The following is an 18,181-nucleotide window of genomic DNA, read 5'->3' on the forward strand; positions in this document are numbered from 1 at the left end:
GTGACTGCGTTTAACCCAGTACAAGGCAAGACACGCAATGTTAACACTGCTCAGCAAGAGATGCGACTTAAAATATTCTCCCTGGAGACACAGGCCTTAGAAAAGCTGACAGTGTTTGCCACGCATCAGCATGAAGATATTTTGGTGAGATTTGCCAGTGGTACTGGCCTTGACTTATGGCTTCACTGTCATGAGACATCAATGTCCTTCCCCACACAGAGAGCTGAGAAGCAGGGAAATGTAACTTGGTATATGATAAGGCAGTTAATTCACCAAGGAAGCTGAATGTGTATCACAAACACCTACATTTACGTGGTTTGCTCACAACCCAAGATATGCTGCCCTTCAAGGGAGGATATCCAATTCCTCTTGTCCTTCCTGGCATGTCTGGTGTCGTGATTTTGTGCAGCAGAAACTATACTAGAATACTTTGCACCTGGGGTGCTCAACATGCTCGTCTGCCCTGGGAGTACCGCACGAAGGAGGCACATTTGCCATTTCTATTGTATAGGACAGAGCTGCTGCTATTCCTGCATGCATAGGAACTTACACCTCAGGGGAGAGGTTCTGTGAGAGGGAGGTTTTAAAACGCAGTGCCAGACCTTGGAGCTGGGATTCAGCGACTGGATGGATGGTACTGCAATGAGGCTGAAGCGCTCATAGAGGTACTCATTGGAGGAACTGCCCTTCAGGAGAGCAAAAGGAATGAGGTACAGTTCTCCCTCCAGAACCAAGATCAGCTGGCGGTGACGGCCAACGGGCCCACTGGAATGCATCAAGCCCTGAAAAGCAAAGACATAGAATTAGTATGGTCCAAAGATGTCTTGAGGATTTTGATGCAAACTGTCATTACGTTTCTAGGCAATTGTACACTTTAAAGGCAGAACAGCAGCATTATTTAGTCCTGGTAAATAAATTATTGCTTTGAAGATGAAAGCTTCATCCAGGCTTGGCTGAGAGTCAGTCCTCCTTCTGACACAGCTTTGGAGCTAATCAGTTCAGCCTGTGCTGCTCTGTTCCCCTCTAGGCTGCTCCATGTTCCCAGAGACGAGACCACTTTGCAAAGTGCACTGCAGGATGAAGACAAGGTTCTAACATGTAGAACTGTCATTCATATGAGAATTTTAACTTTAAATGATTTAATCTCCATCAGATGCACCAACTATCTGTTTTGATATCAGAAAAACAGCTACTCAGATGCTTCTGATCTGGAAATTCAGGGGCTTCAACAGAACAGGAAGCATATTTTCAAACAAGCAGCATTTCATGAATAATAACCCCACAAAACCTCTGTGGATCTAGTTAGGTTCTTTTTGGAAGAAATATCACTCATGTTCTAACACTCTTCTGCTATTTATCAGATGTTAATCCGTTTGAAATCCCAGCTTTAAAGCAAAGTTATTTCAGCTCAACCCCCATTTAAGAGAAAACAGAATAATCTTTACTTTGCCATCAGCAAATGAAACACAAACTTTTAAAACATGGCATGCATGAGCAACATCAGAAAATCCTGAAGTGCACACACTGGATAATCACCATCCAACAGAAAACAAATGACTATTGTGCAGTTTGAGGGTGAATTTTGCTACTTGTATCAGTATGCACCCTGGTGCTAACACAATTCCTTCCTCCACTTTGCTCAGGGTCTATCTGGAGCAAACTTCCAGACTGCACCATGATACACTGATAGCTGAGGATTAACTTGCGATACACTGACCCCATCTCATCACTAATGAGAGAATAACGGAAATTTGCAATTGGTCTCAAGCTTCAGCTCTCAAGCAGCAGCAAAGATGAATGAACATCATTAAGAAACAGAAGTTTCAATCTGGTGGTTTCCTCCAAAGGGAGTTGGGAGTGAGTCAGAAATGCCAAAAAACACGTCAGCTACAATAGAGAGTGTCAAACAGTAGGAAGCTGAAGCGAGACAGTGAGGTGCTTTCAATGGCTTTTTGGCTTTTGAAGGGGGAACAAAATTGCTGAAGGATGAGAAAAACTTCATTTTAAAGGAATTAAGAACAGTCATTGACCTCTTGCTGTTCCTCCTTTCCCCTTTACAGCTCTGGAGCTTGTCCTGCTCACAGACTGGAGACAAGGATGCAGGGCCATCCCTGACACACAGCAGCCTCAGGAGCCATCCTGTGAACCATGTCTGCTCTAGCCTGACACGCTGTTTACAACACCAGCAGCCCCAAGGGATGCTTGCCCAGCACTGGCTGTCTGTGCTGAACCAGGACGCGTGCTCTGCAGCTAAATCCACCAGCCCCCATCCAGCCTTGCCACGTTTTGCAGAGCCCAAGCTGACAAGCAGCAGCTTCCTACCAAGGAGTTATTGTCTTCCAGAAATGTTTGTTTCCTTTTTAATATGTATTTTTTAAAATAAATACTCCATTTTACCTACTGTTCCAGTTCTGTTGGCAACAGAATCAGAGAATCTGAGCCGAAGTGACACACACCTAGCAGAAGTTTCAGTTTCCATGGGTGCTTTTTTTCCCATACTTATAACAGTTTTTCACTCTTCCTGATCTATTTGTTCCTCAGTGACTCTGCCAAGTTTGCTAATTAGGATTAGCAATCAGGGACACACTTCCTTCATCAAAAGTATTACACTTTGGCAGCTAACTGGAAGTGGTCCTTGGTTTTCCTCTCCCACTACATTCAGTCTCACATGGGAAGACCAAGCTGAAGGCATCATGCCTCAAAACAACCCCCCAGGCTGGCCATTTCAGCTTTCCCAAGTGACAGGGAGTTTCTGTAAGCAAATCTTTATATCTAAAAGCTTACTCCTTCCATGGGTCCTATCAGTAAGTCGTAGAGCGCTCGCAGTGGGGGTTTGGTGAAGGAAGCCTGCCTCCTTGGAAGAGAAGATGTTCCATCCTTAACAGGAGATACGGTGCTGCTGAACAGACTGGTCATGCTCTGACTGCTCCTGTGGGATAAAGGCAAGTGAGAGGTTAGTTTCAGAGAACTGAGGTCCACTGTAGGTTGCAGTGACTTCAGAACACTGACAAAGAGCCAGTCCCAGTCTGTCCAAGCAGAGGACTGAGCACTGTGAGATGCTTCACACCATGGTTTTATTCTCCCATTCAGGTTCACACCACAATGCACAATGACAGCAACATCACAAGTTCCCCAGGCACCTCTACCTGGCTGCCAGGCACCACCAAACACCAGCACTCTAAGGAGCCTGAGATGGTGTGGGCACAAAAAGTTATGGCCCCAAGGAGGAAATGAAGTTGCCCCGATCTGGTCTATCTAATCCAGCAGCTGAGCTCCCCAGAAAGGTTATCCTTGGAATGGTGCCACAAACAACCATGTTATATGAAAAGGATAATTTTCCAGAAAGTTTTAACAGGTGGGCCTTTAAAAAAGAGGAAGGGAGGGAAATGAGATGTTTTACAGTAATAGTACTACAAGGCCTGAAGTGCAACCGGAGTCACCAGTGGGGCTGTCCAGTAACAAAAACAATATCCCTGGCATAAAAGGCCACCCACAAGGGCCTCAGTGTCCCCATGGGGCCAAAAGCATCTGATATTCTTTGTAACCCCAGCCTCAAACATGCTCTGATGCTGCTGCACAGAGAAAGCCTCCTTCCCTTCCTAGTCTCCAAGAAGCACAGCGCTGTTCCAGCTTTCAGATACTTTCCAGTGCCATGTGCTTTTGCCAACTTATATGACAGGAAAGCAGCTACAGCTTCCCGGACTCACAACTAACCCCTCACACCTCATCAGAGCATGCTGTGGTTTAACCCAGCAGGCAGCAAAGCACCACAAAGCTATTCACTCATTGCTCTACTCCAGTGGGATAGGGGAGAGAACTGGAAAAAAACTAAGAAGAACTCTTGAGTTGAGATAAAAACTATTTATTAAGACAGGAAAGGATGAAAAAAATAGTAATTATGTTTTTATATATACGTATATTTACAAATCAAGCGATGCACAACACAAGTGCTTCCCACCCACCAACCAATGCTCACAGGTCCCTGAGCTGCAGCTGCTCTCCTTGAACAACTCCCCTTGTCTCTGTTCCTCAGTTTTACCTCTTGCAGCACTGTGTTCTCCCCTCTAAATCCCTCTGCAGAGCTGACTGAGCTGAGCACACTTTGCAGAGTACCGCTGTTTCCAGAATATCAAGCACAGGCTTTAGAATTTGATCAGGAAATAAAAACTGTGTTATCCCAACCTGGAGGTTGGACCGAATGATCTCCAGAGTTCCCTTCCAGTCTCACTGATTCTGTGATTGTCTGATGCTGTGGATTCTGTGCATTCCCAGTGCCCTGATCCCTGTGCTTACGGCACATTCCTCCACTATATTCCATCTGATATAGCAGCAGGGAATGGCAGGGATATTCTGCTGCTTATCCAGGAACCAGCCAGCAAGAAGAGCCCTGGTCCAAGCCCAACAGCTCCATCCTTCCCAGGGTGCAGCCATGTGCCAGCAGGTGGCACTAACAGCCTTGTCTTCCATGTTAAGCCATTTTCACAGACTAATTTATTGCAGAGGATAGGAGCTTGATTGCTCTAATGAGTAAAGCCCCCTTCACCTTATTTGCACAGCCAAGAACATCCGGATTTATCCCTTCACCACTCAAACAGGACTTTTTATTAAAAGAAAACCAAAGGAGTGTCATAAATCTTTCACATCCTTTGTGTGTGTACACAAAGGAGAGTGAGAAAAACCATAGTAGGAGGCTGACAGACATCTTTTGCAGCAGGCAGACTGAACCTGGAGCCCTCTCTCCCTTTCCTCCCAAAAGAGACAAATGAGCAGCTCTCCAGGGACCTGTACAGGGTCCACATCCCAGTGATTTCAATGTAATGAAAGAGACTTTGGAATTTTTCAGGCAAACACTCCTCCCCAGCACTGGCTTCTGGGATGCTGCACAGCCGCAGGGCTGAGCACTTCTACCTTGTTCTTGCTGTGTTCCCTCCCCTGATATCTGGAACAATAAATATGTCTCATTCGGAGTCTGCACAGACTGCACAGTGCTGCTTATTTACAACCCCTTGTACAAGGCAATGGTGATTTGCAGCAAGCAGAGCAAACAACAAACTGGGGCTCAGGAATGCCTGCATGTCAGTGTTAATGCTGCTTCCTCCCTTTATCTTGGAGACACAGGAACAAAGCAGTGATCCCTTGAGGATCTCAGAGAATGGAAGAGAAAACCCTCATCACACAAGCCTTGAGCTCAGCCTAATTTGACCTGTAAGCCTCTGAGGAACTGGCTCTGATTGTAGAGAGTGAATGTGGCTGCACTAAGGCTGGAGGCAGCAGCTTGTACTGCAGTCAGCAAAGGCCTGCTCTTGTCTTGGCACTTGTTAGGGCTCTGGTCGAGATAAGTACCACTCATGACCTTGTAGAGACATTCAGGAGGGTTGAATATAAGACTTAACTGCTGCAGACCTGTCGGCCTTGGGACAAACGGACATCCAGACCTGGCAAGCCTGTCTCAAAAAGCCCTTTCCGAGATATGCAACACCACATCCAAATTCAGCATCTTGACTCAGCCACAATACTAAGCAGTGGGAAGCTCCAAAAACATTCAGATATGAGCTCTCTGTGGATGCTTTCAAGCAGCCACAGTTGTCTCTAACACCCAGCAGCTGCTGCACATCAGTGCTCTATCAGTGGCATCAGCAGCTCAGGCAGACACTGAGATCCCTGCAGTGCCCCTTTCTCCTCTGAAGTCCACGTTTTCTCAGAAGTTCCTTAACTTAAACTGCCAAACCCAACTATTCTTTCTTTTCTAAGCAGAGTTGCAAAAATAATAACAAAAAAAAATCATATTACTTTCTACTTAATAGCCAGAATCACCAGGTTACTCGATGACAGCAGCCAGAAGGCACTCACCCAAACCAAAGGGTTTCTTTCAGCCACCTGCTCATCACCAGAAATGGAGTCTGGATGGCTCCAAAGAGTTCCAGCATCTCTTAGGGCCTCATTTTGACATGGGTCCTTAACAGCACATGCAATTCCTGTGCGTGAAAGAACTCACACTGGCCTCATGCCATGAAAACTCCCTTGAGGATCCAAAACATGTGAGCACTGCATTCAGGCCCCACATAAGGAATGCAAGGCCTGCCTTGGCAGTGGGAAAGGCAGACTCTTACTCTTGGCTCCAAGCAGGCCCTACTCCTCTTTGTGCCCTGCAGCACAGAAGCCAAGGCAAACAGAGCCCATACCTTCAAGCACTGTTTGTGAACCACAGTGTTACTTACCACCATCTGAAGCACTACAGCAGCAACAATTCACTCAGCACTGACCTCCAGCTGCATGACCTCATGGCAGCATTAGCTGGCAGAAAAACAATTACACAACAGAAGGGAACAGGAGACTGAAGCTGGAAGATCACAGTTTATACTTTGCTAGCTATTCAATTCTGTTGCTGACTCAGAGAGCTCACTGTTTCTCATCAAAGCTCTAAAAGTCAGGGCACAGAAATGCAGCCTGTTCCCTTCATTTCTCTTAACCTCTCTTCTACGCAGACCTTCATCATCGGTGGGGCATGCATACCCCTGGAGGGTCTGTCTGACACTGAACTAGGAAGTACTGATAGCTCACTACCACTGCAGCAGCATGAACAGATACATACATAGATTGTGGGAAGAAAAGCAGGCCAGTCGTTGGCAGCAACAAGAAGCTCCCAGTTTCATGTGATGTTGTTACTACAGCTCACAGGCTCCAGTGACTGCTCACTGCACTGCAGGCTGATTGCTTTTTTCTTTTCCAGCTGAGAAAGGCCTGGGGTACCCTGTGCTCATATAATCCATGCTGGAGCACAGACCTAGCCAGAAACCCTGGGTTGCATCATGTAGCATCTCTCCATTATGGGAGTGGTGACACTGGAAATTTTCTGTTTTCAATTTTTATTTTGAATGCTTGCCCTCAACAGCAGCGTTGTGAAAGACTGAAACCTGAGCACACTGTAAGAGGTAGAAAATGAGTGGAGACTGCACAGCTAGTGCTAATTAGTACAACAGTTACAACCCACAGAAACAAGTACTTCCACAAGAAGTGTATAAGAAAAGAGCTCAATTGTTCCACAGTTCTCAGACAGAAGGGACAAAAACAAAGTTCCTCTGCAGGTGTTCAGCCGGTCAGAAATAGAACTTGTCCAGGAGATGAGAAAATTAGAAATGGCTGCCCCTCACGACAGAGATGCCAGTTAACAACTGCTGACAAGCCCTCGCTGGCTGTTACCTTAAGCTATCACTATCACTATTACCTGGAAATGTAATGAAGATGCCACTCCCTGCTCTTCCAAACCAAGCTATTTGGTTCCTAACTGAAATACACAGTCCTGTGTAAGGTCTCTGTGGGTGGCACTCTATCTCAGAAGAAAGCACAATGATGCTTTCATTTGCTATTCTACCTCCTTTCTATTGAAAATTTCTATTTTTAGAGAAGGAAGCAATAGGAATCCATTACTTTCCAGGGGCTAGCAGGGCTTCTCTATCCTTCACAGGTAAGACTTGAGCCTGTAGAACAGAACCAAGACTCAACAGGTCACCTATGTGTGGAGTGCCTGGTGATCTTCCAAGTGACCATCCCAGGCTGGACAAACGTGCAGCACAAGGCATTCTCAGTCCCATCAGGAGTGAGACACAAGGCTCCCTGAGAAAGGGAGAAATCCACACAGTGCACCAAATGAAGAAGATAAAAGACTGAAGGGAAATGCCTCTGCTCAGGAGAGAAAGTGACCACTGCACATCCTAAGATGTGGACATTATTTACAAGATAGATACTTAATGTTCCACAAGAATCAGTACTGTGAAGACATATTCATATGAATGGTTACTTCAGTCACGATGGTATGCTGTTTCTTGTCCTTGAAGCATAGGGGAATAAGCAAGACCACCAGTGTCATCAGCTGCACTCTGAGGTCATACCAAAGCATCTCATTCTCCTTGCTGATCTCCAAATGCAGTGCTACATTCTCACCTGTTCAAGAGGTTGTTCCTGCTGACCATCCTCAGGAAGCCAGTTGGATCAGTCATTGAGTTCAGCTTGTTATTCATCTCCTCAAACTGCTGGTCCATGATATCTCCAGCTTCACTCTCAGTCTCACTGCTAGCACAGGCTCTGCAGAGGGAACAGCACGGTGAAGGAGTCACTGGTACAGGAAAGAACAACAGTGTTGTGACAAATGCTCAGCCAGTTCGAGAGAAAATGGATTTCAGGCAACCTCAACCAGACACTAAAGTCAAATTGTCCCTGGATTATATACAGTGGTAGAAATACAGGATGCAAACCCCCATGCCCAGCAATGGGAAATGATTTCTGAAGTTACAGAACAATATAGAAAAGCTGAGGTTTGCAGGAAACGTCAAATTTGGCCCTTGAATTGCCTAAGAACATGCATTAGTGCATCCTTTCCACAACAACTCCAAGTTCTGCTTGTTCTCTACACTGGCAAAGCTCAATATACAAAAGACAGCTGTGTTGATGCTCCTATTATACAAACAGGGAAAGAAACAAACAAAATAGAATAAAATAAAAGAAATAAAGACTCCATGGTGACAACTAAGACAGCAGCAACAGAGATCAAAACTTCTGAACTCTGCATTTCCTGATGTTAACACCTAAATTACCGTCTCTGTCAAAAACAATGATAGCAGTTTTTTCTTTGTAAAGACAGAAAGCAAACACACTACTATACGTATGTTTTTAACAACTTCTTCCTTTAATTAAATAAATAAATTGCACATCATCTGGTGCATTGCCAGCCTTGGAATTTGTACACTTCAGCTAAACCTGCTTTCCTGCCTGTTAAAGCTGTCCTGCATCTCACTTCTCTTTCCTTTCAGTGGGTTCCTGACATATTGCAGCCTTTCTGCAACGACATGTTTTCCAATAATAAGCACATAAATCAAATTAAGGTACAACTCAGCACAGGCAACTCCATTTGTTGCTGTATGGACCATGGGATATCTTGTAAATATACTTCCAGGTCAATATTATCTCATAACCTGAGCGAACAAGCCCTGACAAAAGCCAATCACTTGAGCACTGGCATTGGGCAGCTGAACAACAGCCAGAGGAGGGAAGAAAGAAAATGGAGAGGAAGAATAGGCTGTCAACAGCTGTGTCCTGCATGATGTTCTTCCAGCTGCAGGCATGCACAGTCTTGAGTCCTGGCACGGTTTTAGGTATTACAGTGAATGTTTTGAGCTCTTAAAAGAAGCAAAAATCTTGAGTTCATGAACCCAAGAGAGCTGGCCACAAGCTCTCCTAGAAGAGAAAGACATCTGTCCCAGCACAAGTTCAAGCAAGCATCAAACCGCCTCGCACTTCATTTTTTGCAGGTATGTGTTACTTGTCAGCGTAATTAGACCAGCAGTGATGAACGCTTTTCAGCACAAAGCCAAGGCTGCACTGTAGAACCTAAAACCACCAGAGCAAAATCCTGATGACTCATACCATGACTGCATCCCTTCCTTTCCAGGAGCAAAAAATGGGAAGACATGCCACCATGCTGCAACAGTACCTACAATAAGGGTATGAATACGAGCAGTTAATACTGCTTCTGGTTTCAGACTGTCTCAATACTAGGAGTTGTCCACAAATCCATCTCAGCAGTTGGTCTTGTTTACAGAACTCAGCTGACACAACCCTAACAATTCCCTTGCGAGGTTGCTGCATGACTTCAGAAAACAGCAACCTCACACTGCGCTGAGGCCAGAGAGGGTCAGAGCTTAACTTTAACCCGACAGCTCCCTGTGCCAGAGCCACCATTTTGCTAACAACAGCAGCAGCTCACCTGCTCATGTTCAAACTCTGCATTATAAATACTGTCTGTATCTCAGTAACACAAAGGTCCACATGAGCACAATTCTGCATCCTTGAAACCCTTCTTTTACTGAATCACTACAGCTTATCCTTCCCTAATGGCAATATCTTCCAGACTCCAACATTGCACTCAGAGAGACAGAAGCAAAAAACCACATTCTCCAGAAGCTTTCGGAATAGTAGAATATACTTTTTCAAATAATTTTGTGTCTTGTATCATCACTTTGGGATAGTCAGTGCTGTGGTCACAAAAACATTTACACACAGCACTAGAACAAACAGAAAGGATGAGAAAATCACTGTGCAGCTAAACACAAAGGAACAAAACTCCTTTATCCATCTCCTAGCTGCAGAGCTACATAAACCACACAGATCACTTTGACATTTCCTCCCTCCTTGGAGAACAAGGCAACCAAGCAGAGAAAATGGTTCAGATACGTTTTCTTCTAGATACATGTTGTCCATCTCAATTCAGACATCTTTTCTGTCTTTCTCATACCAATCAACTTCCCATTCTTGTCTGGGATATTGATGCATGGTTTATTTTAGGTTTCTCTGTTTTGGGGATTGGTTTAATTTCCTTCTCCTCTGCAACTTATCCAGGGCAAATACAGCCATAAATCTGCTTGCATTCTGCCATCTGTATCCCTCAAGAAAATGGCATGGAGTGCAGACTGCCAGGCTCTACTGTTCTGGTGTCACAAAGATTTGGGTTGTCTTTCTTCTGTCACTGTGTGAAGACTTGGGGACAGTACAAATTAGTTCCCATGAGATTAAGTGAATTTGAGTGGTAACAAAGAGCTGCAGAAACCCACAATTGACTGGTGTAGCAAGAGATCAGCAGTTTCCTGAGCAAATTTCCAATGTAAGGTGAGGAAAAATGAGCACCTAATGTTTTTAAGAAGGCTGATACATGGAATTTTGTTGCCACTGTAACACAAATTCACCCCTACTGCAGCTCTCAGTTCTCACTTTTCAGTCCATTAGCTGAGAATGATACAAAGTGCCTCCTGCTGAGAGAGCAAGAATCAGGGCTTTAAACGCCATCTTCAGCTTACCGGGTATAGTAGGAATCCACCCCCAGAGCCTCCCGCACACTTGAGATGTACTGTTCCAGTGCAGAATTTGTTACTGTTTGCAGGGTCATGCTGTTGGCTTCATGGAAGTCCCCGGCATTTTCTGTCAAGCTGTCACCCAGATAATACTCGTGGAATTTCAGAATACCTGCAAGGAACAGGAATTGTGAGATGATTTCTGCAGGGAAAGAGAAGCACAGCCAGCAGCTGTCCAGGAAAGTGGCACAGTCTTCAACACTTTCCATTTGCAGTACCACTGGGGCAAAGCACTCTGTACTGCATCTCCACAGAGCATTTCCAGCCCTCCTGTATTCCAACTTGGTTTTTAAGATCTAGCTTTGTACTTTGCAGATGATAGCTCAAAGGCACAAAGGCAGAGGAGTGCTTTTATGCTGTATTCAGAATGCATTTGCTTTTGCAGCAATCTTACATAAATTATAAAATAGATCTTTCATGGATGCATCTACCAGCCCAAGTCACATTTCAACAGCTGTCCTTGAAAAATGCCTAGTAGTAGTCTCTCATTACATATATTTAACACACCAGGCTCAAATTCTGAGCAAAAATATTATTACTACAGCAGTCACACAAAGGCTTTTCCCCTCACTTTTATGCACAAAAGTATGCTATACACAAAGAAAGGAAAAGGCAGGTTAAAATATAGTAGAATATTATAAGTTAACATTTCACAGTGAATAAGTAATACAAAGAACAATGGCTGTTTTGGTAAGAATTCAGCTACTACTCCAGATAAAGCCTTCTTCCCCTTAGACTGGCATAATTTTCTTGATACAATTAATTCTACAGTACCACAGACTGTGATCAACAGTGAAAGGAGGCTCTGGATGCCCTGTTTACATTGACAGCAAAGATCAATTAGCAAGAGTGGGGGAACAATGCTAAAGCAGCTCCTTCTGTAAGAACAGAGAATTAGTGAAGAGGCTCTAAGGACACAGTTTCAGTGGGATAAGAGGATCCTGGGCTGCCACTTTCTGCCAGTACTAATAAGATTAGGGGTAGAATCACTACTGAAACAGCAAAACTGTTCAGGAGGAAACCTGCATGATGGAGTTCAAAGCATTGCTGTCCTCCTCCCTTACACCTGACAGTGTGTTCAATACAGTAGTCACAAATCCATGCACTGGAGAGTGCAGCTGCCCTTCTACAGGATCAGTTGGGCAAGGAGAAAACCAGCTGTGGTGCTGGTGTACTTCTGATACATGTAGATTTATTATACACTGCTTGATTTCAACACTATACAATTACTGGCATTTTATTCAGCAAAATACGGAACTAAAGGGCCAGTTAGTGACTGGGGGCATAGCAGGATGACATCATCCTAAACCTACAAAGGCAATACTGCAAAACACCCCCAAGAGAAGTGTTTTCCAATCACTGCCATTCCATCTGAAATCAGTCATGTATAAATGTCTGCTTACCTTCCCAAAGCATTTTTGATGCAATCTAAATAAAGTTTTTTATCTCTTTAGCTTTGTTCTGCTAAAAGGCTGCAATTATTAAATTATATCCAGAAAGAGCTCACAAAAATTTAGTAATCACTTTATTAGATAATGAAAACCAGCTGCCTGCAAAAAAAGCAACCCTCTTCAAATTAATCCTCCTTGCTTCTCCGTGATAAGCATTTCCACATTTATTGAAGTGGAATTCAGAGGATCAGGCAGTTCAATGGCGTATCAGGAAGCGGGGACACCCTTCTGTTTGCTGCAATTCACTTCAGTGGATAAATGTCAAAAGCTTTTGAAAGGCTAAAGCACGGGAATATAATTAAAGTAGGAGTTCTTACGCATAGAAGATTCTCACAGAGCCAACAGATTCGGAATCTCATTACTGCTCTGCATTGCCAGGTGGGAAAAACATTCAGACTGGGATAGGAAAATGGAAATATTAAACATCTGAAACATTTCCATTCCCAGGTCAATGTCAAAATCCTGAGTAAGCACTTCAATGTCATTATTGCTGTAGTTATGCCACTGTTTCCAGCCCCTGGGTTCTAGAATCTGTGGGACCACATTCATTCCTAGCTCCAAATGGTACAGTTTTTTATAAGGTTTGTTCATAGGCTCTCGTCTTCAAAAAGCACCTTACCTGCCCCAGGAGCCAGCAGCCAGCTGTACAGGTAACCTGCAGCTAGTGAGTAGTAGAGAACAAGTCCTCTCTGGCTATTCACCGTCTCCAAGACCTGGTCAATGGTCACTGGAGAATACGGATCAGAGTCCTGCTGCCCAGTCTGGCGCTCCACAAGCAGGTCTGCAAATGCCCTTGTTCGCCCCCTCTCTGCTACTGCCAAAGCTTCATCGTGGTGACCTGAAAAGACAAAGTTATCTCTCAAATGTGATATCAACACGGTTTGCAACACATGGTACAGAAACAGAAACAGCTGCTACCTCAATCAGAACAAAAACCTGCAGAAACATATCACAGCACTTATTTCTGGAAGGAGTAGTCACTATGCTGGTATGCAGTCCCACAGATCATCTTGGTTGCAAAAGCTAACATGATATATGGGGAAATTAATCCGAGAAAAGAGAATGAATGGAGAAAGCACGGAAGAGAAACCATAGGTGCCTGAAATCCAAAGCAGGAAACACCTTTTCTTGTCCTGGCAAATAAACGCAGTGCTGTGCTGCATCAGACAGACGATAAGTGAAGGCTGGATTATGATCTGCCTCCCTGCACCTTTAGTCCAGCTCTGCATGAGACTGGAGTTCATTGGATGGTATCTCTTACCAAGGCTGACAAGTACTCGCTGCAGTGCCTGGTAGGAAGATGTCTGCAGGTCAAAGAGTGACAGCTTGTAATCTGTGCTCAGCTGCACCTCATGGCGGATGGTTTCAAACAGCGCCGAGGCCCGGTAGAGCTGGGAGGGAAAACAGCCACGGTGACACCCTGACAGATACAACAGACAGCACCAGTGGGAGAGCAAGATCCAAGGCCACCACACCCCCAGGCAGCCCCTCTGTGGGTCAGCATCCCTAGCAGAGGGCAGGTAACCTGGGATGAAGGCACAGGGGCCTGAGAGTACTGAGTGCACGGCACACCTTGCCCCAGGATGCACCAGACAGTTCCACCCCCAGGGACAGAAGTGACCCACTGAGCTCAGAGGACAAAAGCCTGCAAGCACAGGGCAGACCACAGAATACCTGGTGCTGAGACTCCTCCAGGTTCCCGCTCGCCCAGAGGGAGAGGCCAAGGCCATGGCGGATTTTGGCCTCATCTTCTCTGCGTCCCAGCTGCTCCGCCAGCCTCAGTCCTGAAAAGGAGTCAAGAGTGAGAGGGAGCCTTGGGGGAGAAGTCACTTTGGCAGCCAGGTGGAGTATTTCTCCTGCTTCTGCTGCTGGGGACTGCTGGCTCAGGTTAGCCCTATGGCTCCATGGTGCCCAAGGCAGGCAGACAGCAGCAATGCAGAGCAGTGAGATGTCAGCTGTGGAAGTGCTGCGCAGCAGCTGTTCACACTCCAGTCAACACCAGCACAAGATGTGCCTAAGCAGGGCAGTCATTTCCATGGACCGAGACCCAACCCCAGGTGAAGTTAAAGCTAAGTGCCCTGATACACACTCACTACGCTCCTACCAGGAAATCTGACTTAAACCTTAACAGTCACTTAATCAAAATCACATTATGCTACCAAATGTTGCCAGAGAAGAGGCCTCTTGCCACAACTCTTGCTTGTTTCCCAGCAGCTTTCCTAGCCTCATGACAGGCTCCATACAGCTTGGAGGAGGGCAGGATCCTGGTGTAAGCAACTTGGAGCTTGTTTCACTTCCAGTAGCACCTTCTTGTCTGCTCCCTTCTATCATTCTCCAAGTCTGTCACCTCCACAGGCTCAGCTGTTAGCAAGGATGCCTCCTCTCATACACCTAACATTTCCCACAGACTGGAGATGGGAAGCCCTGGCCACATCCACACAGCTCAGCAGCAACCATTATTTCTAGGTTTTTCAGGAATTCACATCACACCAGGAGATGGAGCAGACAGACACACATATATCAAGACACTCACTAAGTATGCTTGGAATTCAAGCTCAGAGATGAACGGAAGGCTCTGCCTGACATGGTGTGCTATCCAGAACAACCTACTGGGGCAGCTATTCAACAGAAGGCTCAACAGTAATTATGGATATCTGTAATAGCTCTTGCACTGAATGTCACTGTCAAACATCCTCTTAGTGCCACATTCATAGCACCTCATTTCTCTTCACACATCTTCAAGGTGTTCCTCTTACTCCCACTTATCTACCACAAAATGGTGTGTTGGACAATTCAGCCTCTTACCTTCCTGCAGGTACATCACAGCCTGAGAGTAGTTCTGCAAGGCATGATGTGTCCTCCCCAGACTGCTGTAGGACACAGTCTTGGCTACGAGATCGTTCATTTGTGCTGCAATGCTGAGATGCTGCTCCTGATACACTACTGCCCTTTCATAGGTGCCCAAGGACTCATACGTCAGGCCCAAGTTCCCATAGGCTCGGCCTTGGCAAGTAGGGTTGTTGGTCTCTTCTGCAATCTGCAGGTCCAGCTGGTGATACTGCAGGGCTGTGTCGTACTCTCCCATCTGTTGGTAGACCCCACCAAGACCGCAGGCAGCATCACTCTCCAGAGCACGGTCCTTCATCTCACGAGCAATGTTCAGCTGGCGTTCCAGGCATGAGATGGCTTGCTCGTAGTTCCCCAGCTGGCTGTGCAGGCTCCCCAGCTCACCATAGGCCTGGGCTTTGTTAAATGCCTCCCCTAGTTCGTGTGCCACCACAAGCCTCTTCTCAAAGCACACCAGAGCCTGCTGCAAACTTCCCATAGCTCTAAAAAGGAAGAAAACAGCATTTATTTTGCCAATATTTTCTTGAACTAGAACACTTTGTCATTTCCTCTCAAGGTCATCTCACATTTTTCAGGTAGAGACAAATGTTTCTCCCTCAGGAGTCGTGCCCAGCACTTTTGAATCAACATCCTTCCTCCGATACCCTGCAAACCTTTTGTTCAAAGCACTGAGCAACCTCAGCCCCATTATCTGAGCCAGCAGCACTGACCAAAACATTTCCTTCCCAGCATCCAGAGGACCTTGTTACCTGGTCTTACGCCATATCCCTATGCATGTATACAATGGCCACACAAACACATCCCTCTGATAACACAGTGCAGCCATTTGTACTCACCTAGACACCAGCCTCTCCTGCCCTCTGCCACACTTACACAGCCCTCACCTGCTGGCCAGGCTTCTCTTTTCACCCCTGTCTGCACGCACACTTCAGCCCCACAGCCTGCATGTCCCATTTCCTCACTCTCAGGCCTATTCCCGTTCCCACCTGTGCATTCCCAAACACTCCCTAATTACACACACTCTTCCCCACCCCTTGTCCCATGCTGGCATGCACCCACAGTCTGCCTGCTCACATTTTAGATGCAGCTCATCCTCCTCTCCTCTGGTGCACCCACACTTCCCTGACACAGAGATGCCTTTCTGGGTACACTAAAGCACTTAATTCCACCGCCTGTTGTTAGAACATACAGCAATCCTCACCTGTGCCCGTTGCCCAGACCTCGGTAGGCCTTTGCCTGATCTTGCATACGGTTCAAGCTTTGTGCGACAGACAGGTACTGTTCATAATACTTTATCGCTTCCTCAAAATCCCCCAGAGCTTCGTAACAATCCCCCAGGTTCCCATATGCTCGGCCCCGATCTAACACAGATTCATTTCCACTGAGCTGCTGCAGCATGGCCAGCTGCTGCTCAAAGTAGCCAATAGCTTCCTCCATGACGTTCATGTTCATCTTGGTAATGCCCATGTTGCCATAGACTTGGGCTTCTATACTGGGGTCCTTCAACTTCTGCCCAAGCTCCAGTTGCTCTTCGTAGCACTTGAAGGCCATGGTGTACTTCCCAAGTGACATGTACACTGCAGCAAGGTGACCGTGTGCTCTGCATTCTCCTGGCATATCTCCCAGTTCCTGGTACACCTCCAGCTCCTGTGTATGGTAACCTAAAGCCTTGTCACACTTCTGTATCATTCTGTATGCAGAGCCCAGGGCTGCATAGGCACTGGCTTCCAGTCTCCTGTCTTTAACATGATGGGCTAAGCTCAACTGTTGTTCATAAAATTTTATTGCACCGTTTACGTCTTTTTTACAGACAAAAATATCCCCCAAGTTCCCCAGAGCTCGGAATTTGGCCTGGGAATTGTTCAGAGACTGGGCCAGGGACAACAGGTACTTCTGACACTCCTCTGCTTTGTTGAAGTCCATCAAGGCTTTGAAGGCCAGGCCCAAGTTGCAATACGCTTTGGCTTGGCTCAGCTTGTCGTGGAGATCCTTTGCTAACGCAAGGTCCTGCTCATAGTACTTAACAGCCTCTTCATAGTTCCCGAGGCAGTAATGGGCATAACCAAGATTATGGCAAACCTTTCCCTCCCCTTCCATGTCCTGCAGCTCTGGGGACAGACGCAGGTACTGCTCATAGTAAGGGGCTGCCTGCACATATTCTCCTCGTGAGCAGTGGAAGTTGCCCAAATTGCTGAGGGCTCGTGCTTCACTCTGGATGTCTCGCAGCTCCCGGGCAATGTTGAGATGGTTTTGGTAGTGTTGCAGGGCACGATCGTGGGCACCCAGTGCTTGATAAGCAACTGCCAAGTTCCCATGTGTAGATGCTTGAGAGGCCCGATCGTTGACTTCCATAGAGATCTGCAGCTCCTGCCGATGGTACTTGACAGCCTGGTCATACACACCCAGAGCATTGTAAGCATTGCCCATGTTACCATAGGCCCGGCCCTGGGCTGCATAATCACTGAGCTCCTGGGCTATAGACAGATGTGTTTTGTGCAGCCGCAGAGCAGTGTCATAGTCACCTTTCATCTGGTGAATGATTCCTGAAAGATAACAAAAATAGGTTCAATAAAAACACTACATCATGGTAACCCTTCTGCAGCAGCTTGCATCACCAGAGCTGCTTTACAGCTTGGCTTCTGGCAGCCTGTGGCCGGCACAGTGTTGGTCCAGGTAACCCACCCTATGATGAGATACTTCTTATTTAAGAGGTAGAAAGCAGAGAAGAGTACAAACTTTATGAAACTTTTTGAGCAGTGCTTTGGGCCCAAAGGATGTATAAGCTACAGTGAAATGTACTGAAACCCAGAGAAGAAGCACTGCTCACACTGGGAACAGGAATGCTGTGCATGACAGTAACAAGAATGGGGTAATGAAATTCAACAGTGAGATATGCAAAGACATGAACTTGAAGAACAGCAAGAATTTCTACTACAAGGGTAAGGAATCATCACTTAGAAACAAGAGGAGAAACTATCAGGT

General features: G+C 46.0%; 1 protein-coding gene across 5 annotated transcripts in view; it reads right to left on the bottom strand.

Moving 5' to 3' along the window:
• TTC28 (tetratricopeptide repeat domain 28) overlaps positions 1 to 18,181 on the bottom strand; it is a 119,332-nt gene that overhangs the window by 13,374 nt on the left and 87,777 nt on the right. For all 5 annotated transcript variants that reach the window (XM_032447827.1, XM_032447826.1, XM_015877937.2 and 2 more), the window contains 9 exons: positions 16,401 to 17,742; positions 15,158 to 15,681; positions 14,027 to 14,136; positions 13,614 to 13,743; positions 12,972 to 13,190; positions 10,848 to 11,013; positions 7,942 to 8,082; positions 2,785 to 2,929; positions 603 to 782 (listed from right to left, as the gene is read on the bottom strand). In XM_032447827.1, the coding sequence (XP_032303718.1) occupies positions 603 to 782; positions 2,785 to 2,929; positions 7,942 to 8,082; positions 10,848 to 11,013; positions 12,972 to 13,190; positions 13,614 to 13,743; positions 14,027 to 14,136; positions 15,158 to 15,681; positions 16,401 to 17,742 (2,957 nt within the window). The remainder of the gene's footprint in view (positions 1 to 602; positions 783 to 2,784; positions 2,930 to 7,941; positions 8,083 to 10,847; positions 11,014 to 12,971; positions 13,191 to 13,613; positions 13,744 to 14,026; positions 14,137 to 15,157; positions 15,682 to 16,400; positions 17,743 to 18,181) is intronic.

Source organism: Coturnix japonica, chromosome 15 (assembly GCF_001577835.2).
Source record: "Coturnix japonica isolate 7356 chromosome 15, Coturnix japonica 2.1, whole genome shotgun sequence".
NCBI classification, from domain to species: domain Eukaryota; kingdom Metazoa; phylum Chordata; class Aves; order Galliformes; family Phasianidae; genus Coturnix; species Coturnix japonica.